Source organism: Canis lupus, chromosome 30, assembly GCF_011100685.1.
Source record: "Canis lupus familiaris isolate Mischka breed German Shepherd chromosome 30, alternate assembly UU_Cfam_GSD_1.0, whole genome shotgun sequence".
Classification (NCBI taxonomy): domain Eukaryota; kingdom Metazoa; phylum Chordata; class Mammalia; order Carnivora; family Canidae; genus Canis; species Canis lupus.
Genome location: NC_049251.1, coordinates 23,183,800 through 23,206,896, shown reverse-complemented (window position 1 = coordinate 23,206,896; position 23,097 = coordinate 23,183,800). Strand labels below are relative to the sequence as shown.

Sequence of the window (23,097 nt, the reverse complement as noted above, 5' to 3'; positions counted from 1 at the left end):
CTGTTAGATTATGCAGCCTTACCTGGTGATACACTATAATAATTTTAGCAAGATAGGGTCTCTCGAGTTCAGACTTTTTTTAAGGAGGGTAATAGAATTCATGCTTCCATAGCACCCTTCCATCACATTTCCCACATTTATAATTTTAGTATTCCTCCCACTAAACTGTTAATTCCAAGGGGTCAAGGAATCTCAGTGCCTGGTATGTAAGGGGTGTCAGTGAACATCAGTTGAATAAATGCATGAATGAATGACCTATTGAACAAACCAACCAGATGTCTGTTGTCTTAGAGAACTTCTCAGCTCTTTCAAGGAAAAAAATGACTAAATACCCCCTCTTTCCACCAGCACCAGAAGACACAAAGAGAAAACTGTTTCCAAAGAAGATCCAGGCTAGGACAGAGGGCCCGACAGAGGATGCCTGCCAGGATGATCGCCGAGCAGCCTCAACGGACAGCATTTACTTTGCTGGTTTCACAAAAAAAGTTGCCAAAGCTGTGTGGTCAGTCACCAGTTAGATCAAAGTCAGCCAACTGGTTTTGATTCTTATCTTGCCTATATTTTTAAAATATCGATTTATTTGGATTTGGGGGGCACATACTAGGGTTCTGTACTAACCTAGCTAAAGTCAACAGTAACAGTAACCTGTGGTGAGTTACCTTGTTGGAAAGCGAACTTTGCCTGAAAATAGGGAAATGGGTAACAACTCTACCTGGAACATTCTTAAATGTGTAATTTACATCAAGCCCTCTAGTGGTGAAACCCCACAGTCTTGTTCTGAAAGTCCCCTCTGGGTGGAGAGGGGTATATAAGGAAATTTCTGGATGACCACTGTCCCTTCCTAGTCCCAGATTGTGTCAATATGAATTTTTCTCAGATTTTTGAATGGAGGAGAAAACTCCTTTTAACATTTTTTGCACAATGCCTATGTATGCAAATTCTTCTGGAAAGAAATGCATGGGCCAGATCTGAAGGGCCCTTCTGTTTGGGTGCCGGAATTCTTCAGATGCGGGTAAGAGTATCTAAGAGATGTGTGCATCATCTCTGCTATTCTCAATTAAGGGATCATGGTTAAGGGTATGAATTTTTTCTTTCTTTTTAAGCATCAGTCTAATGTGAAGGGAGACATAACACACAGAGACCACAGCCCTGAACTCAGCCCAGGTATGTGTTCCTGGGATCCAGAGAAAGGGTAGTTCCAAGGGAGGGAATGTGGCAAGGCCTCCTGATGAGAAAACCCATCTGGGACTGGAGAAATCTGGATTCAATTCTTGGCTCCGTCTCTAGCTCACCACATAATTAAGAGGGCAAATCGGCTAATCTCTCTGTCCTTCACTTTGTCCTCTGTAAAGCGATAGTGTCTGGCCTCTCCCCACATCTCAGGAATGCCATGTCAGCAGATGCTGGGCCGCGGGGCCCGCCGAGCCAATTAGCTGTAGGCAGCAGGGACCTGTGCCCGGCCCTGGCTGCCCCTCCTGCCCCAGCCTGTCTCGCAAATTAATGTCTTTGGTCACACAGAGTCTGCGTCTGAGAGAGTGTGAATGAATTTCAGACAACTCGAGGCTCTCCTCTTCAGATGACAAGGCAAATAACATTTCCTTTGAGAAGCACAAATGTGGTTTCACTGCATAAAAATACTAGGAACACCACGAAAAGAAGACCCGGTCAGGCACAGGCAGAGAGGGGACCTATTATGGACAAGGGGGTATTGGCCTGAGAGCCAGAAAATCTGGGCTCTGATCCTGACTCCGGCAGCTGTGTGACCTTGGACGCACCCCCTATGATAACAGCTCCTGTTTCCTGGGTGCTTATGGCATTTGGGGCCACATACAAGAACTCAAGTACAGGTGTGCCTGCGTGTATACAGTAAGTGCCCCATAAATGTCAGCTACTAGTGTTATCATTGAATTGTGTCTCCTAGGAATCTTTTAAGATAGGTCTTGCTGTTGTTCCCGACTGAGGGACAGAGAAGTGGCTCCCAGGATGTCCTGTCCGGGTCTTCTGCAGGAAAGCAGAACATCTTCCCCAGGCTGGACTCACAGCCTTCTCTGGGGTCTGTCCCTACTGTAGAAAAGTGGCTTACTCGAGATCATGCTTCCTCTAGTGGTGGACGCTCAGGGTAGAAAGGCCTGGTCTCCCGTGTTAGTTTCCTGTGGCCACCAAAGCCAGTCACCACACACTGGGTGGCCTAACCCCCCGGGAGTCATTCTCTCCCAGTCCTGGAGGTGGGAGCCTGAAATCACCGTGCCTTCAGGAAGGCTCCTGTGGGAGGCCTTGAGGGAGGCTGTCCCACGCCTCTCTCCCAGGTGCTGGTGGCTGTGGGCCATGCTTGACAGCTCCCTGGCCCACGGACGCATGGCTCCAGTCTGTGCCTTTACGCGAATCTGGGCTCCAAATCTTCCTCTCCTTTCTCTGACAGGGCTCTGTCGATGGACTTGGGCTCACCCTGATGGCAGGATGATCTCATCTCAAGATCCTTAACTTTATTATATTTGCAAACAAGGTCACAGGGACCGAGGGGGAGGACTCAGACACATCTTTTTTGTGGGTCACTATTGGGCTCCCTAGACCTCCCATGGGGACACTGCTCTGCAGGGCCATCCAGACTCCCCAGCTCCCTGTGCAGTCGGTCACCTGAGGACTTTGTGAACCTCAGCCCCTCCCAACTTCTCCCTTGGTCCTGCCTTCTTTGTCCTCCGTTCGCAAGTATTTCTCTCTGAGGCTCCCCTAACGGACGTCCTGCAAACTAACCTCCATCTCAGTATCTATGACAATTGCATACATTTTAAAGTCTTTTTAAATTTCACACTAGGGCTCATACATATTTTTTAAACACTTTTGAATTCGAATCCAATTCTGCAACATACTGGCCAGATATTCACTGACTTCTCACAATTTCCCAGACGTTCTGAATTTCCCCCCTTCCTGGCTGTTGCTAGTGCTGTGTCCAGCTATCTCCCCAGCCCACCAGTCCACGTGCACCCACAGTTCAAAGCCTCATTCAATCACCCTCCTTCATGGAGCCTTCCCAGCCCCCTGCCTGGAAATGAGGCCCTTGGTCTGTTACTCACTTAGCCCAGTATGCTCTGGATAAGAATGTTATGCAAATGGCAGTTCTATGAGGCCTGCGAGGGCAGGATTTTAGTCTATTTTGGAATCTGCTACATGTCAGGCCAGCTCTGTGCACCCTCTATTGTGCTTCCCAAGGTCACTGGTCCTTCCTCTTCCTGATCTGGGCTCTCCTGGAGCATCTGCATTACAGGCTTCAGCCACCTCTCCATATGGTCTCCAGTCCCAAGAGTTAGGCTGACCCTTCCCACAGCCCACTAGGCATCTGTGAGGACCTCCAAAACTGACTGTCAGTTGCCATCCCCTACATCTGTAACCCAACCCCTCCCCACTGGTCTCCCAAGTTAGGAAGTGCAAGGGAACAGAATCACCCCCTGTACTGAAGGAATGTCTAGTTCCTGCTCTTCCAACGCTGCTGCCTCTGTGACTTGGTACATGAGGATCACTCCTGAGGACGGAAGGGCAAAGCCATGCCCCCTGGAAGGGCCCTAGGGGGGCATCCTGATGCCTCTGTTCTCTTCTACGAAGCAGTGGTGCAGAGGATGGGGGCCAGCAGGCGTTGAGTGGAAACCAGGCTAGAAGTGGGAACAATAGCTAATAGTTGTTGTAGACTTAGACCTAGCTCATCTTCACCACAAGCCTGTGATGGTGATGCTGTTCTTAGGATTCCACCTTTCCAATGAGGAGCCTTCGAGCAAGTAAGGAACATTGGTTACCCTGGGAGTGAGTAGCAGTTGTGAGCTGCTGGCTGGGGCAGGTGCGGGAGTGCTGGGAGGTCCTCTGGGAGAGGCAGTGGCCCTGGCAGGTAGAACCAAAGAGCTGGGAGGGAAAGTGCTTAGAGAAGGCTCACACCTGAGCTGTTTTCATGCCCTTTGTCTTCTTTTTCCCCCTTTTGTCTCTCATCATTAAGGAAAGTATCTGTGAAAGGCACTATCCATCACAGCACTGCTCGTCAGGACCGAAGAGGGAGGATCCCCTTGGGCCTAGTGGAAGGCCTCAAGGACATGGTGTAGGGTGCTCCCCATGCATCCTCACCAGCACTGCAGGAAAAGCCAGGTGCTCACCCATCTGGAATGGAAGCAAACAGAACAAGTAGGAACAGCACCCTGGGAAACTGAAAAGGCACTCGACTTGGAGAAAAATAGATGCATGTCCTAACAGTGTGTGGCTTTGAGAAAGCCACTATCTCGCTGGCCCTCAGTTTCCCTTTCTGGAAAACATTGGAATAATACCCACCTCATAGGGCATGAATGAGGAGTAGAGGGGGACCACAGATGTGAGATCATGTCCTAAACAATACGCAGCTGTGTTGGGCATCATGGTTTCCCATGGAAGAGAGCGGCTCTGGGGCAGGTGCAGAGGGTGGCTTCCCGAGCCCTCCTTCCTCTTCTCCATCTGCTCAGCCTCTCACTCACTCATTCATTCTGTTACTGAGTGCCCATTATGTCTAGCATTTTCTAGGCCACTGAGGATATAGCCATAAACAGAACAAATAAAAACCTTTGCCTTCATATTCTTTTGGGGGAAGTCAGATAATAAGCAGACAGGAAAATGTACGACTCTATGGAGAAAAATAAAGCAGCTGGTGGGGAGGGGGTATATTCATTGGCATTCCTGACAAAGTGACATTTGGAGAAATACTTGTAGGAAATGAGGAACCAGCCCGCTCAGGTGTGGGGAAGGAATATTCAAGGCAGGGAGAACAGCCATGCACAGGCCCTTAGGTGGGCACACTCATGCCTGTTACAGCAAGAGCAAGGAGGACCATGTGGCCCCGGTGCTACAGTCAGATAAGCAACAGCGGGATCAGGTGGGGTTTTGTGGGCAATCATAAACGTTTAGCTCATTCTGAGATGGGAGCCCCTGGTGGGCTTGAGGCAGAAAAATGACCTGATCTGATAATGTCTTTACAAAGTGATGCTGGCTGCTGTGTTGAGACAGCACTGTAAGTGTGGGCAAGGGCAGAAGCTGGGAGACCAGTCAGGAGGCTCCCCACCCAGCAATCCAGGCAATGGAGCATGGTAGCTCATCTGACCACCAAATCTCATTTTCCAGAAGACTTCTGTTTTAAGACATACATTTTGAGCAATGCTAATCAGGTCCAACACTCTTGTTTTAGAAACCAGAAAACTCAAATCCCAAGAAGTTAAGTGACTTGGCCAAGAATATTCAATTTGTGAATAGCAAAACAAGAAGTCTGCTGCCACCACCGCTGCCAATATATCCTGATTCTGAGCCCAAGAGCCAGGATTCTCCTCAGAGCACTATTGTTGCAGCTGAATATGAATCTGGAGCTCAGAACTGTATCAACAGTATTTAAAACCACGAAGCTGGAGGAGGTCCCCAAAGGAGTGAGCACAGAGGGAGAAGAGGTTCAGGGAAAGAACATTAGGCCTCTCAGTGCTCAGTGATTAGGAAGACCAGAAGTAATCTGCAAAGAAGACTGACAGGAAATGGTCATCAAGTGCCTTCAACAGAGAGTAGTAGTTCTGGTTGCCTCCAGAAACGAAGAAAAAAAGTGTTTGAAAAAGAGGGAATGATCAACTGTGCCAAATGTTCTGAAGGGTTAAGAAAAAGGAAGACTGAGATTGAACTACTGAATTCAGCAACAGCAAGGCTATTGGTGACCATGACCTTTTTTGAGGGAATATTAGGAGCAAAGATGTTGAGATGGGAGTGGATTCAGGAGAGCTGGTGGAGAAGAGTTGAGGTGGTGAGATAGACAATTCTTCCAAGTAACGCTTCCTTGCTGCTCCTTGGCTGTTGAGGGTCCATCAGGCCCACCTCCTATCCTTGTCCTTCTCCTACTCCACTTTCCATTTCTTGTCTTCCTTCTCCCACTCTCCCAAAGTTTGCCTGTTCCATCTTCCCCTCCCTTAAGCCCTACTTTCCTTCAGGAAAAAAGTCACCTAATGAACTAATATGCACTGAGAGATTAATAAGATTTCATTGATGTTTTGCTGCCTCCAAGATCATGTGGATTTTAACAAAGGATTCCAATAAATAAAATGTTTTCTCCCAGAGGTAATTATGGCAGCCACAGATTGGAGGAAGGAAAAGACAATGAATCTAAAACACCATATTGTCCCTTATCCATCATTATCCAATGCCTACTGTTGACCTGCACAATTTGCAAATATATAATTTTCTCTTTAAGATGTAATTTATTTGTGAGGGAGAGCAAGAGAGTACAAGCAGGGAGAGTGACAGGAGAGGGAGACGGACACCTAGGTGGCTCAGCGGTTGAGCGCCTGCCTTTGACTCAGGGCATGATCCTGGGGTCTGGAGATTGAGTCCCACATCGGGCCTCCTGCATGGAGCCTACTTCTCTCACTGCCTGTGTCTCTGCCTCTCTCTCTCTCTATCTCTCATGAATAAATAAACCTTTAAAAAAAAGAGAGAGAGAGAGAAGCAGGCTCCCCACTGAGCAGGGAGCCCGATGTGGGGCTCAATCCCATGACCCTAAGATCATGACCTAAGCTGAAGGCAGACACTTAACCGAGTCACCCAGGTACCCCAATAAATATGTAATTTTCTATTTTGAAATAAACTTTCATACTGAAGAAATGATGCAGAACATTGAGCTCATTGCCTAGAGCAGTGCTACTCAAGAGATGTAGTCAAGACCCACTGTGAGTCTCTGCAAGTTGCAAGACATGTTAAGTAGTGTGTTACTATAATAAAGTTCCAAAGTACAAATGGTTTTCTTTTGTTCGTAAATTATCTGAGGGAACCCTGTACGCATGAGATTCTCCGTGTGTTCTCTCAGAGACGGTAAGGGCCAAGCAGAGTCACAGCTTGTGGGCTGAGATCTGCCCATAACCCACAGCTACCCAGATCTAATTTCTGGATAAGACTGAGAGGTGGAAGCTTTGAGGAGCAATGCTGGTCCTCCCCTGGGCAGTAAAGTAAGTCATGATTTTTTTTAATGATTAAAAAACCAACACGAGAAATTCTAAATGATCATTGGTAACAAGACTATCAAAACCAGAGACTTCGCCAGAGTAGGGCGAGGAAGACACACCCCTCCACTCCATACAGGACTGCTTCCTTGAAGGTATTGATGGCAGAGACTGCCCAGCAGCATTCGAAGGAAGCAGACTAGCCTGCCAAAGACGCCAGGCCAGAAGATCCAGAAAGCTCTGACAAAGATGGAGCTTTCATCCAAGTCCTCCTTGGCTCCCAGAGAGAAAGATCACGAACAAAAAAAGGGCAAAAGTTAGCTCGCCCCTTACGGTGGTCACAGACACTTTATTAACATCTTAGTTCAAGTTGAATTTAAGGGGGTGGCAGAAATCAGTGAAGGGGCCAGAGGTACAAAGTTCCAGCCATAAAATAATTAAGCCTTGGGGATGCAATGTACAGCGCGGTGACTATAGTTAAAATACTATATTCCATATTTGAGAGTTGCTAAGAGAGTAGATCTTAAGAGTTCTCATAAAACACACACACACACACACACACACACACTTGTAACTATGTGTGGTAACGGATGTTAACTATACGTATTGTGGTGATCTTTCTCCAACGTATATAAAATGTCGACTCATTATGTTGTATGCCTGAGATTAATATAACGTTATATGTCAGTTATACCGAACCCCTCCCCCCAAAAAAATCATCATTCTCAAAGAAAGTTTACTCCTCTCAAATCCATTTGCTTCACAGAAGCCATTAGGCTTCCTAGAATTTTTATTACTTATCCTAATTAGCCCACAATAATAAATACTAAGACCCCAAGTCCCCTGTTACCTTTAGAGGGTGGTGGCAGACAGAAGTCACAGGACTGGTGAGAGGTTTCGGTAAGTAGGTAGGAGTCACACTGCTGAAGACTGGAGGAAGAGGGTGGGAAGATGATGGGGAGTCTGTAAAACAAACCAAGTCGGGGCTCCCGGGTGGCACAGTCTTGGTTAAGCATCTGACCCTTGATTTCAGCTCGGGTCACAATCTCAGGGTCGTGGGAATGAGCCCTGCGTGGGACTCTGTAATCAGCACTGAGTCTGCTTGGGATTCTCTCTCCCTCTCCTTCCATTCCTCCCCCACCCCACAAATAAATAAATGTTTAAAAACAAACCAGGTCAGGCTGCGAAGATGAAGAGAGTCACATTTATAAGGAGCGGTACATTATCCCCTTGATGTTTCTTTATAAAATATACATTATCAGTTTTTATTTCAAGAAAATTAAAAAAAAAAGAAAATTATAGTAACTGAACCCAATTGCATTAGGTAAGCCTACCTAAGGCTACCCAACATTTCTATAGGTTCAGAATCAGAAAATGGATTTCTGGCACTGTTGCTTTTTCTGTCACTTTGCAAAAAGGTATTAAGGAATTAATTACAAGTAGACTCCCCATTAAGCACAGAACACCAGGCTAGAGCAGAAAGACTTGGCTCTGTTAGAACGAGCTGCACACTGTAGGCAAGTCTCTGTGCCTCCCTGTGCCTTGGTTTCCCTATTTATAGGATGTGCAAATATATTTAAAGTTTCTTCCTTCCCTAAGAACTAAAGATGTTAATTTGAGATAAGATTGGCCTTCTGTTGTCAGTTAGTTTCCTCATGTGCTGCATTTTGACCCTATTAAGTGTAGCTGAAGGGGGAAAAAAGTCCTTCTTATTAAAAATCTAATCAATAGAAGATATGCTTTCATTCTTACCACACAATCCCTAGAAGAGCTATTTAATACAAATATATGTGGTACTGGTTAAGAGCAGTGATGTATTTCCTAGCATTATTTTCAGACAGAATTTATAAGCACCAATCTGGGTCTCCGTCTTCTAAGGAGCGTTTCTGTGTGCTTGGAGTAAGGGCTTGATTTACAACTCTCATTCTTTTGCCTTAATAATGAGAAAATTTTCCATATGAAGCTGGGTCTTTCCTTAGCTCAGTGTCCTAATTTCCCCTGTCAAAATAGCTTTTTTAGGGAGTCTCTATTGTTCTCAGTTAATTTTAACACTAAATTAAAAGTTTCATATGGTGGTGATTTTAAAACATTTTACTCTGAATGCCAAAAGGTACCTCCCAAACTACTTGAATCATAATTGTTACCATCGTTACAATAAGGTTTTCATATAGAATCTCTGTTAGGCCCCAAAGTGTTCTCTAAAGACCACACTTTGAAATTTCTGTTCTCTCAAAACATACCCCATACGTTAGATAAGGGGTCGCTGACCTCATCTTACAGACTTAATAGTCAGGAGAGCACATAACTTCCCATTGGATTCAAAGGAAATAGTGGCATTTAAATCCTAAATCTAATAACCTAATGCTATTCCAGTGGCTTACCCTCTTTTTCGCCTTTTTTTTTTTATTCCAAGTTTTCTAAAATCATCTGGGAAGTAATAGATCATATTTAATTGTTCAGGCTTTTATGCTGCGCTTTCAGAATCGCTTCTGATTTGTGGTCTGGCTCCAGTTCAGTATTACCCAGCACTAGGTTTGTTTCATCCACCCAGTATCAAAGCTCCCTCACTTTAGCCAGAAATTAAAATAATAGCTTTCAGTTTCTCCTCCCCGTCAAGGAGCTAGTCAATAATGCAATTTGCCATATTTTGTAGATGACTCTATATGCTCTCCATTAAAGCTGGATATATAATCCTTTTATTTATTTAGCAGGGGCTAAAGACAGAACCTTTTCTTCCTGACAACTTTACTTTCTTTTAGCATTATGAACTGTCCTGAAGCCCGCAAAGGGCGAACTACCAGATATTACCTGCTCCCCTAAATAAAGCCTGGGATACCTGCAGTCACTTTTCCTTACATCTCTTCCCCTAGAAAGTTTTACGCAGCCAAGTGTTGAGTGAGGAGGGAAGAGTGAAGATACCATCAGTGACCAAAGTAGTCATATAGTTCTAAAATGATTAAAAACAAAACATTCCAAATACAAAAATTTTGTGGTGTAAGTCGTAGACACATGACAAACACCCCCAGAGTAATCTGAGCTCTCGCCTACCATTAGCACTTTTTAAAGCCCACATGCAACTTTGATTTGTGGGTTTGTGCACAAGGCCATGCAGTTCAGTGCCCAGAAATCTTGAGGGCTGGCTTCTTTTCTCTGCTGCCTCTGACTGACCTTGTGCAAATCACCTCAACATCCCAGTTACAGGAAAGAGAGGTAATCCCACAAGCTATCTGCCTTCCACCTTGACTCATATCTCCTGGATCCCCAGAGAATGTGATGTGGACTAGACACAGGTCCTGTGAAATTATTATCTTAGAGGTGACTCTTACATAATGAGGTTAACCCTCCAATATCTCCCACAGTTCAGGTTAAGCTCCAAACTTCAGCACTTCCATCCCTTAAAGTAATCACTTGAAAATTGAAGGTAAGGGTTAATGACTGCAGATTCACTCTATTTTCCTACTTTAAACCTAATTTAACATTAAAAAAGTCTTCCTTAAAAACTTACTTTTAGGGCAACCTGGGTGGCTCAGCGGTTTAGCACCACTTTTGGCCCAGGGTGTGATCCTGGAGACCCAGGATCGAGTCCCACATTGGGCTCCCTGCATGGAGCCTGCTTCTCCCTCTGTGTCTCTGCCTCTCTCTCTAAGTAAATAAATTAAAAATCTTAAAAAAAAAAAACAAAAAACTTATTTTTAAAAGTTAACTTTTGTTCACCTGCAATTCAGATGAAAACATGTTTTCTATGTCTATACCCTTTTGATTTTACTTGGAGGGGCAACATGGATTATGAGCTAAGAGCATATATAGCTTGGGTTTAAACCTTATCCCCAACACTTCCTAGTCATTGGCCTTGGACAAGTTATTTCAAGTCCTTGTGTCTCAGCTTCCTCTTCTGTAAGTGGGAAAAATAGTACTTTTGAAAAATAAAAATCTAATCATGTCACATTACAAAAACAAAACCCCTTACTTGCTAACTCTTCTTAGTCAAAACTAAACTTACAATAAAAGTGTTCTGAATTTTCTATTTAACTTGTACAGCGCAAAAATAGTCATCCTTGTTGAAATAGTAACTATACTCGATAAATGGCAAGGTTCCAAATCTCCTATCTCCTAAGTTTCAAAGTACATTTTGTTAGGAATAAAAAGTTAATTGATTAACAATGGAGTATCAAATACTTTTAAGTGAATGGAGATGTGCATTATCAAGGGTTTTTGGTTTGTTCCTTGCAAAACAAAGCAAGCTGATTCTAAAATGTATGTAAAAATGCAAAGGGCCAAAAACATCCAAAGCACTCTTAAAGAAGGATGGCAGGCTTTACTCCAGCCTATCATAAAGCTACCATAAATAACATGGAGTAACATTAACACAAATAGATAAACAGAACCAAGAGAGGACCCAGTAAATTCACACAAACATACACAGATGCTTGATGTATACCAGAAGTATACTATATAGCTCAGGACAACAAGCTGGCTACACAGAAGGATCCTTCCTCATACATTCACAAATAATTTCCAGGTAGAATCAACAACACAGCGGAAAGGCAAAATTATAGAGCACTTTTTAACTAAAACAATTTTAAAAGATAGTATCTTCATGACTTCAGAATAGGGAGAGATTCCTTTTAAAAAGACATTAAACAGGGCAGCCCCAGCGGCCCAGTGGCTTAGCACCGCCTTAAGCCCGGGGTTTGACCCTGGAGACCCGAGATCAAGTTCTAGTCAGGCTCCCTGCATGGAACCTGCTTCTTCCTCTGCCTTTGTCTCTGCCTCTGTGTGTGTGATGAATAAATAAATAAAATCTTAAAAAAAAAAAAAAAAAAAAGACATTAAACATAAAAGATTGGTAAGTCTGCCATTAAGGTCTGTTCATCAAAAACACCATGGAAAAAGTAATCCAAAGAGGAAGAAGATGTTTACAACAAATATAACTAAGTAATGATTAGTATTAAGAATACACCCTAAAGGGGCTAACTGGGTGGCTCAGGCGGTTAAGCATCTGCCTTTGGCTCAGGTCATGATCCTGGGGTCCTGGGATCAAGCCCCATGTCAGACTCCCTGCTCAGTGGGGAGCCTGCTTCTGCCTCTCCCTCTGCCTGCCACTCCCCCAGCTTGTGCTCTCTCTCTCTCAAATAAATAAATAAAATCTTTAAAAAAAAAAAAAAGAATACACCCTAAAGATAAATGAGGAAAAGGACAGCTGACACAAACACAATAGAAAGATGAATAAAAGTTTTGAATGGACACTTTTCAAAAGAAGAAATCCAATGACCTGTAAACATGAAGACGCTCAATGCCATTCCTAATCAAGGAAATGCAAAAATAAAACCACAATTAAGACCTACTACCAAAACATCACACTGGCTAAAATTACTGTCTGGTAGTAGCAAGTGTTAGTGAACTGGAACTTTCATACATGCTGGACAAGGGACGGTGAGAATATTAAATGTTAAAGATATGCATACCTTATACCCCACGAAATGAACTCCTAGGTAAATACCCAAGAGAAATGTTTATGTGCACAAAGATGCTCATCGCAGCATTGCTTATAAAAGCCCAAAATTGAAAGTATTATAGAAATGCCCACCCCACTAGATTAAAGTGGGATTGATAGGAATGGCACATTATACAGCCACCAAATGAATCAACCACACTTACACATGAATTTCATAAGCAATGTTGAGTCAAAGACACCAAACATACATACAGTATGATTTCATTTTTATAAGGCAAAAGTAGGCAGCAAAACAAATTAACCATATTATTGCATACATAACTGGTAAAACCATTTTTTTTTTTAAAGGGGGAAGTACTACTTCAGGATAGTAGTTACCTCTGAGGGATAAATAGGGTATCCACAGGGTACCTGGGGAGATTCGAATGCTGGCAGTAGCTTTTCTGCATCTGGCTTGTGATTACATAGCTGTTTGTTTTACCCATTAAACTGCACACCTGTTTTGTGTACTTTTCTGGAGGTTATAGTTGACAGAATTTGGAGAAATTGTATACCAAATATTAATGCTGATTAAATCTGTAATTATTAAAATAGTGCAGGAAAAACTGCAAGGCACAGAAATAGGCCCATACCACAAGACACATGGGAATTTAATATTCTACAATGATAGCATTACAAATCAGTGAGGAAATGGCTTAAAATACTGAACCCCCCCAAAAAAAATATTGAACCAATTGGTCAACTATCTGCAAAAATTAAATCTTACAACATCTTCAAATAAATTTGAGATGGATTAAAAATTTCCTTTTGAATTAAATGGAAGTATAAAATGGAATTTTTTAAAAAGTAGTAGAAGAAAATAAGGATGAATACATATCCATCTTGGGAGTAGGGAAGGCATGCTCAGGCATAACAAAAGTAGTCTTCTAAAGAAAACTTCTACACCGAAACACCACAAACTGTATTAAAAAGAAAGTAACACACTAAAATAAGAACATATGACAAAAGCCGGACATCTTAATTCATCAAGAATTTATAGACCAATAAAAACAGCACTTTCCAAGAAAATAGTTAAAATATGAATAAGCAACGCTCAAAAGAATGACCATTAAGTGGTCAATAAACATGAAAAACCATCCTTCATTAAGCAATCAAAGAAATATAAATTTAAAAAATAATCCTTTCTTGTAACTGATTTGCAAACACTTTGAATATCAATTTTCAGTTCTGGGAGTTCAGTATTGCTAGGAGGAATTTAAAGGGACTCCATCTTTGTGGTGGGTGAGGTCTATCGAGAATCTCAAAAACTTATATACTTCCAACTAGCGATTTCACTTCTAGAAGGCTATCTTCCAGAAATAATTTTTTGGACAAACGTGACTTTAAGATGTTAATCACATTGTTTACAGTTTACACTGTAACTAACATTATTAAACAATAAGTTGATTTTAAAAGTTCTGGCAGACCCATTAAATTGAATATTCTGTAGCTATCTAAAATGCAAATTATCTATTATGGGAAAATGTTTAGGACACATAGAGCAGGCTATGAAACAATATATATAGTATGATTGCATTATTGAAAATAGAAACAAAAAATACGTGAAGTACATATACCCAAACCTTAATAGAAGTGTTCTCTGGGTGATCCGACTACAAGGGACCATGTGTACATGCATTTGAGCCCTTCCATATTACTTGGCTTTTCAGAATGTATCCTTTTATCCTCTAAGGAATAATTTTATGTTGTGAAATACATTTACTATTAGTTTTTAAAAGTACAAATAATTAATTTGTTAGCTCAGTATATCTTTACATTGGGGGGGTGGGGGAGCTGGGGTGGCAGGGGCATAGAAAGCTGTAGCTGCTCCTGGAAGTTCATGCTAGAGAACTGAGCTCTTCTTCTCACTCCTAAATGTGTTTGCAGGAAAATTTCATATATGAAAGTCTCTTTTAAAGCAAGATAAATTTAATTAAGCACCAGTAAAATACCACCATTAACATTGTAAGTTGCTCTAATATTTTATTCTTCCTTTCAACACTGTTTGAAGTCTCCAACATATTAAACAAAGAAGTCTTATAACAACTACATAATCCTTTAAAATTACATAAACACAAATACATAAGAGATTGAGATTTCTGTAGCCTAAATATGCCTCTTTGGATGGGGGAGGGGGGCAATATATTGACAATCCAATTGTAGCTTTAAAAAAAAAAATGGTTTCCTTACCAAAATGAACCTGTCAGCTCTGAGAGTAATCACCTCAAGTCAGGTCAAGCCTAAGAATAGCTACTCCCTTCACCTACAACAGTCACCCTAGACTTTCCCTCCAACTCGTGTTACTCCAGGCAAATCTGATCATCTAAAGATCATCCAAGCTCCAGCATCACTAAAAGTACTCCTTATTCCTAATCAGAAGAAAGATAGCATCCTTCCTAAGGGAAGACGGAAGGAGACAAATATTTAAGAATTTCCTAGGAGTGTCTTCCTAGGTACTTCACATGTGTCCAATACCTCAATAACCCCATGCAAACATGCACAAAATTCTCTAGACTGCTCCCTTCATTACTCAAAAGAGGAGGGAACTTTATCTTCCTAATTCATTTTAGCTGATGCCTGGGGCAACCAAATATTTCACTGAAAGACATGTAATAAATGCTATTCCACTGAGATAAGAATAAGGAAGAGCAGTTACCTGCCTCATTTGGCTTAGAGGAAAAAAATACTGTGCTTACTATGTACTAAAATATCAGACCAACACACAACATACTGCAAAACTTTAATACAATATGATTAAACATAATATTCAAATTTTAAACTTTCTAAGCACATGAAAGTCATCTTCTGAAAGACACACTGGGCTATTTTTATAGCTACCTTTGTGTAACTTTGTAAAACTCCTCCCCTCAACAATGTGACTCTGATCTTGATACTTGGTAAAAAGTCTGATGTAAGATCATGATATCTCAACAGGCAGACATTAAGGTGATGATTCCACTGCTCATCTTCAGAATTCATCATCAGAGGACCGATCATCTTCATCCCTTACTTCTCGATACTTCCTCGAAGTCTCCCCTTCTGGATTATAGCTCTGCATCTTAATATTCAGTCTTTCAGCTAATTTTTGTGCCGCGAGTTTGGCTTGCATCTCCTTTAAAACAAAAATCAAAGCAAAAAGTCACACATTCACATCTTTTTCCCTACCATTTTTCCAACAGGGAGTCACTTAAAGAACACTGGAAATAAAGGGGCATACCACTCCCCTCAGTGCTCTCTAGCAGTGTGCAAGTTTGAGGTTGTGCCTACTGCAGATACAGGGGGGCAATGCTGGTGAGAGCTACTAGCCCACCACCGCTATGGTCAGATTTCCACTCAGACAGACAGTGGTGCACTGATTACCCCACTTCTCCACGGCAAACTGAGTAACAGGCTAAATGCTGCAACAGTTGCAAATATGAAAAGATTTTTAAGTATGTGGATACATGCATGTGTACATACACACTCACACAGCAGTTTGAACTATCAAATGCCAAAAATCACTAATGCTGTCCTGATTCTCCAACAAAGAATCTTCTTTCCTAGATGAAATCATGGCTTTTAGGCTTGAGATTTACATTTCAGTTGCACAATGAAAAAAAAAAATCAAGAAACCAGTACTTCTAAAAAGCTAACTATCCCCTCTCCAAATTAAGTTCCCATGAAAGTTACTATGCAACACAAAGCCACATAAATTTCAGATGCAGGCAACGTGCTCATAAGACACCCAAGGGCACAACCTCTGACTGATGGCAGGGGCAGCGCAATTTTTAATCTGGCTCTTCACTTTTCTCCTGCTTCTGCCCCTACAACTTGACCCTCTCCCCGTCCTTCCTCTCAGGCCATGAATATTCTGGGTAGGCAGAACTGAAATGGGAGCTATTACCACTCTGCCAAGGAAACCAGTTTCAAAGGAACCAAATTCAAGCTAAATTGGACAGGCACTTAAGATCATATAAACAATTTAGAAAACAATTCCCCAAGGGTGTAGTTGTAAGTAGGCAATAATACTCTAATACGTGAGGAAGAAAAATGGCTAAAAAGGAATGCCTTGAAAATGCCAATCCATGCCAAATGAATTTTTGTAAAAAGTCAAGGCTGAAAAACAGCCTCATTTTGTCTTGAATAGTGCCTAGTGCCTGATTAAGATCTAGCAAAGCAATGCCAGGAAGTTAGGCTATTTTCCTGGAGGTTCAAACTCTTACTATCTAAGGATATTGGATGCTTTCTATTCTCCCTCCAGTCTGCACAACTATTTCCTCCCATCTCATTACTCTGTGCACAAACTGTCCATATACGTGCTTAGAGTCCTGGGCAGAAGTCCCAGATCTTTGAAGAAAGTGCTGTAAGAAATTAAGTCACCATAGGTAGGCGATTCTTCTGTCTTCACAGGGGCTTACAGATCATGCTTTTAAGTTTACTGTCTGAACATGTTGATAAAACCACAGTATTCTCCCAACATTACGCTCTTCCCTGTCTGGCAAGAGACAGAAACCGGGAAAGTTCTCCCTGATTCTTGGTTAGCTTCTACCACCGAGAACCTCTTGCATGGCGTTTCCAAGGTAGAAGACAGAGAAGCAAGGCTTCTGCTAGCCTGACAGCATGGGCTTTAAGAGACTGGGGAATTTTGCAGTAGTCTCCTCCCCGTATTTTCTGGCAAAAACCACTCAGCTGCTGCACCTAGCTGTGAGCATCTCCAGCTGCATCCTGTGGTTCTAGCAGCTTCAAGACTCTCAGAGAACTAGAGGCTCACATCTGAAAGCTACTGGCATTAGCTGACCATTTCTCAAGCACCTACTCCCTTCTATCGAGTCCTATCCTTTCTGAACTTTCCAGAGTAAATTCTGACTTAGCAGCATCCAACACACAGACAAGAAACATTTAGAGCTCTAAATACCTCATAACTCTGTTTCTGCTGTTTCTGAAGTGCCAAAGATTCTTCTATGGAGAGCAGCTGGGTGGGCATATGGTGAAGTGGTAGAAGGCGAGCTGCTGTGATGTCATCGAGATGCTGCTTATCCCTGAGCCGCCTCTCTTCTGAGGAAAGGGGAGACCCTCTTCTCTGCCAATGGCTAGATGCAGATTCATCATTATGTTGCGAAGGTAATCTGAAGGAGGGGAAATTTGTATCAGCGGACTACTTTCTTTTTACAGACACACATTTACAACATTCCCACACAGAAGTGGCCTTCAACCTTAGCAGTGAATTCTCCTAAAAAGATAATAGTAAGGAGTTTACCAGTATTTATATATGTAGGTAAAAATCCTGTTTCTAAACATACTTCAAAACCAGTATGTAAATTAGCACCTTTTTGGAGAATAATGTGACAATCCACTGTTTCAACAAATAGGTAGACTGGTAAGTTCTTTGCATTTTCCTTCACTCCTCCAACCTTACACTTGAACTGAAGCCGTCTTTCCATCTTTTCATTCAAAAAACATTTGCGAAGGGGTTTGCTGTCCAGTAAAGGGAAAAAAACTTACGGACAGTTTCTGTGCAACACAATACCACCTGGATAATACCATACATAGAGGTGGTATACATACTATACATGTTGGCACAGTGCAACATAAAGTAAACGACCAGTTTTATTGGGAGACGGGGGAGGGGGCTGTCAGAAAAGCTTTAAGAAAGTGAATTTTGAGGAGTCTTGGAATAATAAATGCTCACTGTGTCAATGAGGGGAAAAGGCATCCCAACAGGGAGTGAGGGCCAACATGGTGCTGCACAAAGGGTGTTCAGGGGGTGGGGTGGCCAGGAAAGGCAGCGAGGTAAGGCTGGTAAGTACACCAGGCCCAGTCCTCAGCGAAGAGTTCTGTTCTATATAATAGGTTCAGATTTGCATTGTACAAATTTCACTCTGACAGCAGTGGAGAGGATGGACTGCTGGAGTTAAGACTAGAATCCAAAACATGCCAGTTATAGTCCATGAGAGGGATAAGAGCCTTCGTTTTGACAGGAGGACAAAAATAAGAATGATCAGAGATAAAGGTCAACGAAATATATTATGTAGGTCTTTACAGCTGGCAGATACAGAGATGAGGCAAAAGCAAGACACCTTAGGGAAAAAAACAAAGTGCTGACACTATGAATTTAGGGAATATGGGAGAAAGCATGGGAAGAAGTAAAAGTTCTATGCTATATATAAATCTAAAGTGCCACAAAACACCCACAGGGCCAGGTTTCATTGGTAACTGGCCACGCAAATCTGAAGTTCTATAAAGACCGAAGCTAGAGGGAGATGAGGGGCAGCCACCAGCATCCAGGCGGTACATGGAGCCAGCATGGCATGGAGGAGGCCAAAGGAAGAGCAGAAAAAAAGCCAAAAACTGCTCATTCTTGGAATCCCTCGACAAACACCTAACAGACTCATCCAGGCCCAGCCTTTCCCGATCTGCTCTGACAAGAAGCATCTGGCTCTCCCCACTCTGACTTCCAGCTAAATGACCACACTACCACAATCAGTGTATCCACTGACTACATGATGCTTTAGGTTTTCCAGCTTCCTGGAGGTAAGGAAATGTACCTCCCTGAACACAAGATGAGAGATTACTTAGAAAGAGTACAAAGATTACTTTTTGTTCCTCACTAAAAATTAATGTTCTATAATTCTGGTTTTTATACAGAAGTAAATAAAATGTTTTCAAGTTAAAAAAAATGGCAGGGTTGAACTTGAAAGTTTTTTTGTAATAGTTCTATAGTTCTTTGAAAGTTTTAGGTATTTTTAACTAGAGGTTTTCAGTTTTTCAAAGGCAGGCAGTAGTGATTCCACTTTGTATATGATGTTATACCCTGCTAAAGTCAGACAGGTAGGATACCAGTGGCTACTCCCTGAGGTGAATGTTACATCTGCACACAAGGAAGTAACATCCTTTTTTCTTCAAAGAGCTTCTCTTTTTCTGCAGATCTCAGTAACAAAACTATGGCGAGGAACTCAGAAGCAAGGTTTGCTCCTCCTGCCTCAAATGTTTTTGTGTCTTTAACCCCTTCTCAGCTACCTTCCCCCTCAAGTTGTTATGGTCTAGTTCAAAGTTCTTCCAAGTGTGGAAGCCTTGGGTTTTCATCTAGACCCTGAACTCCTGAGGAGCAGGACCTTTACTTCTGTGTCACCTCAGCACCACCTGCTTACATATAGTCAGCATACTAATATGTTTTGATGACAAGTCCATCAGCTTTTTTCCCCTTAGCTTACAGTCTAATCAAAGGGGGAACTGCATAACAAACAATTGTTGTGGAAAATAGTCACAATAAATTCTCAACTCTGGGTTTAATATCAAATGTTGGCTAAGCATCCTGAAATTTAATACTTCACCTGCTATGTGAAACCTATCCAATTTGGCTAAAAACCTAAAGTATTTTTCAGCATGAATCCTCCACTCCGGCCAGGCTGTTTCCACAATATGCTCTTTCCTAACTATAAGGAGGTCCCACACAAAGTCCACTGAACTGAAAGCATTCCTTCCTTTTTTTTTTTTTTTTTTTTTGGTTTAACAAATAGTACATTTCTGTGACCAGCCTGTTTCTGATAGTACTTACACATTAGTTTTAAATTTATGTGCTGGGGGCACTGGGTTTTTGGCTCGAATTTCTAGCACTTCCATGTAATGAGGCTTCTTCTGTGCCCCACTACGGAGCCTTCCCAAGTTTTCAGCACTCCTGCTCTCTTCTGAGTGCCCTTCACCCGGGTCCACAATTGTGATCCTTTGTAACTTATCAATAAACAGGTTGTAAGAGCTGCTAGAATTATCTTCTGCTTGACGTGAAACCCGATGTTGAGGGAGACGCACATTAGCTTCGGAAGAGGAAGGTGCACGGGCTCTGCTGCTGGAGGCTGGGCACCTATTCACTGTGTACTCCACTTCTGGAGCTTCTTCATAGCTTTCACCAAAAGGATGTACAAGTCCCTGTTGCTGTGAGGTTGTTTGAGATGACTTGATGTTACTTACAGAGGAAGAGCCACAAACTAGTGATGAAGTATCAAGTACCTGGTCAGAATTCTGGGCCTTATCTGTGTCCACATCAACAACTGCAATTGCTTTTTGCTTTAGCTCACAGTCTAAACTAACAGGATGAAACAGTTCACTTTTTCTTCTAACTTCTTCACATTCTGCAATGGCAGCTTTCAGTTTGGCAACAGAGTCTAAGATCTTTTTACCTTTGTCGGGCAATTTGCAAATGAATTTTCTGTTAAATGGGGAAAAAAACACACATGTATTTGTTAGAATCATGTTTTTAAACTTGAGATACAAAGACAAAAGCATTATCCTCAAAGGGAAAAAAAAATCTATCTTTAAGCCAAAAATCTGACTTCCTACTGCATCAGAACAGGAATAAAGTAAAACGCATTATCTAAATACTCTAAAAATACATGATGCAGAAATAAGTATTCCTCATCTGTCTAATTAGAATTTCAGCAAAAGTATTTTAAGCACATAATATCCTATAATACACCCCAAAACTCGCAGTTTTTAAAGTGTGATGTCCAAGGCCTTCCTAAGGAGGGGACGTGGATGGGTCTGCATGGTCAAAATTATTTTCATAATAATACTAAACCATTATTTGCCATTTCCATGCTCCTTTTCTCATATGGGTATAATGGGAGTTTTCCAGAGGCCACGTGATACTGCTCTGATGGCTAATCACTGTGTATTCTTGTGTTTTAAAGATCTCTCACCTGTAATTACTTTTTTTTCTAATTTATTTATTTTTGGGAAGAGAGTGAGCGCAAGACCACAAATGGGAAAAGGCAGAGGGAGAGAAAATCCCAAGCAGACTCCTGGAGCCGACGCCAGGCTTGATCTCCCCACCGAGATCCCGACCTGAGCCAAAACCAAGAATCCAACGCTTAACCGATGATGCCACCCAAGTGCCCTTCTCACCTGTAATTCCTAACACACCAATAAACACCAGTAGATGTTTTGTAAGTAGATGTTTTGTAAAACACCAGTAGATGTGTCTTGTAAAACAAGAGCTCCTTGGGACGCTCCTTAAGTCTTAACAGTATAAATGGGGTCCTGAGACCAAAAGGTTAACTCGCTGCTATAGATTTAAAAAACCATTCTCACAAAGTACTTGAACCTACTCGAAAGCTCCCAAATGGTCATTTGTCCCTTTTGCTGACTGACAGAAATTCCTTTTCAGTTTCTCTCTCTCTCTCTTTTTTTTTTTTTTTTTTTAATCTCTATTAGAAACGGAGGGAAGATAGATTACACCTCTGGCTCTCCATTCTCTCACATTACATTCCTTCCCACAATTACAACACCGAATCCCTCTCCAGCTGAGATTCCTACATGTCCTCAGCCTTCTCTCTCCGGATCCTCATGACCACTACTCTAGCTTTCCCCCACCTCCCCAGGATTTTATTTATTCACGAGAGACACAGAGAGAGGAGAGAGAGAGAGAGGAGGGAGAGAGAGAGAGAGGCAGAGACACAGGCAGAGGGAGAAGCAGGCTCCACGCAGGGAGCCCGACGTGGGGCTCGATCCCGATCCCGGGTCTCCGGGGTCACGCCCTGGGCCGAAGGCAGGCGCTGAGCCGCGGCGCCACCCAGGGGTCCCCCTACTCTATCTTCTAAGTACATCTAACTAACTCCCTGTCCAACTCAGCACCCCCCGAGTAAACTCAACCTCGGAGCTCTTCCCCAATTTTCCTGTTCTTACCAGTGGTCCTCCCTACAGGCTGGGAACTTCAGCCATCCCTTTCAACTACCTACCCCGATTATTCCACGCCTGGTCGGAGTTTTCCCAATCCGACAACTACTCTTCTACAGTCCCCCTTGCTGGGAACTTCTCTGAAAATAACCTCCAGCTGTCGCCTGCCTCGGATTCCTCCAAAACCATCCTGCACCGATCTGCTAAATGAAGCGTCCTTAAAAAAAATAAAATAAAAAAATCACTCTCATTATGTTGTTCACCTGCTAAAGGGAAGTCGGCCAGCTGGAGGGGACAAACTTTTCCTGCCTAATGCAGCACTCCAGACTCTCCCTCTCCTTCCTACAGCTCCCGTAGGAACGGGACCGAGACGGAACTGACCCGGTGTCCTGGGCCCGGTCCGGGCGGCAAGGGAGGCGGAGGTGCCACGGGATTTAGGCCACGGCCCCTCCCTTCAGGGAGCCGTCGGGGTAGCAAGGTCATTAGCACCGCGGAGGACTCAGGGAACAGCTGAGACTCCAGCAGCCGGCCGTTGGGCCCTCGCGCGGCCGCCTGTGCGGCGGGAGGCCGTCCGCGGGCCGGCGGCACCCCCGGGTCTGACGGAGGGAAGGTCACCTTCCAGGGCAGGGAACCCGACGCGGGGGAGGGCAACGAACGCGTCCCAGGGAGCCCCGACCGGAGAAGCCTGGCGGTGACTCGGCGGGACCCCAGCTTACTCGTTGCGCAAAAGTCTCTCCTGGCGCTTCAACATCTCCCGCAGCTCCGCCAAACTCCGCCGCCCCAAGTCCTCGGGAACTTGGGGCTCGAAGCCGCGGGCCAGCGAGGACATTCTGCGGGGGCTGCGGCTGGCGCGGCGGCGGGCACTCGGCTCCCTCGGCAGCCCCCGCTGCTGGCGCCGGATCCGCCGCCGGCGTGGACTCCGAGGTACGAGCGGGAGCCGCCATTTTCCCGGAAGAGCGGGGCTTCTTCGAGCCGAATCGAGCT

The 23,097-nt window shown here is 43.2% G+C and overlaps 1 protein-coding gene across 1 annotated transcript; it reads right to left on the bottom strand.

The window, feature by feature from the left end:
- Nucleotides 1-12,675: 12,675 nt before the first annotated feature.
- Nucleotides 12,676-23,076, bottom strand: POLR2M (RNA polymerase II subunit M). The gene is made up of 4 exons (XM_038580535.1): nucleotides 22,830-23,076; nucleotides 20,000-20,647; nucleotides 17,360-17,570; nucleotides 12,676-15,577 (listed from the first exon to the last, which is right to left on the bottom strand). Exons 1-4 carry the CDS (start codon nucleotides 22,940-22,942, stop codon nucleotides 15,434-15,436), a joined length of 1,116 nt encoding a protein of 371 aa, XP_038436463.1. The 5' UTR covers nucleotides 22,943-23,076; the 3' UTR covers nucleotides 12,676-15,433.
- Between the last annotated feature and the right edge of the window lie 21 nt (nucleotides 23,077-23,097).

What these genes read in the sequence shown, in the direction of transcription:
- POLR2M (XM_038580535.1), bottom strand. Translation starts at nt 22,942, where the DNA reads ATGTCCTCGCTGGCCCGCGGCTTCGAGCCCCAAGTTCCCGAGGACTTG. An exon ending in GAGAGACTTTTGCGCAACGA is followed by an intron (nt 20,648 to 22,829) that starts GTAAGCTGGGGT and finishes CCCATTTAACAG; the next exon opens with AAAATTCATTTGCAAATTGC. An exon ending in CATAAATTTAAAACTAATGT is followed by an intron (nt 17,571 to 19,999) that starts GTAAGTACTATC and finishes CCCCTCCTTCAG; the next exon opens with ATTACCTTCGCAACATAATG.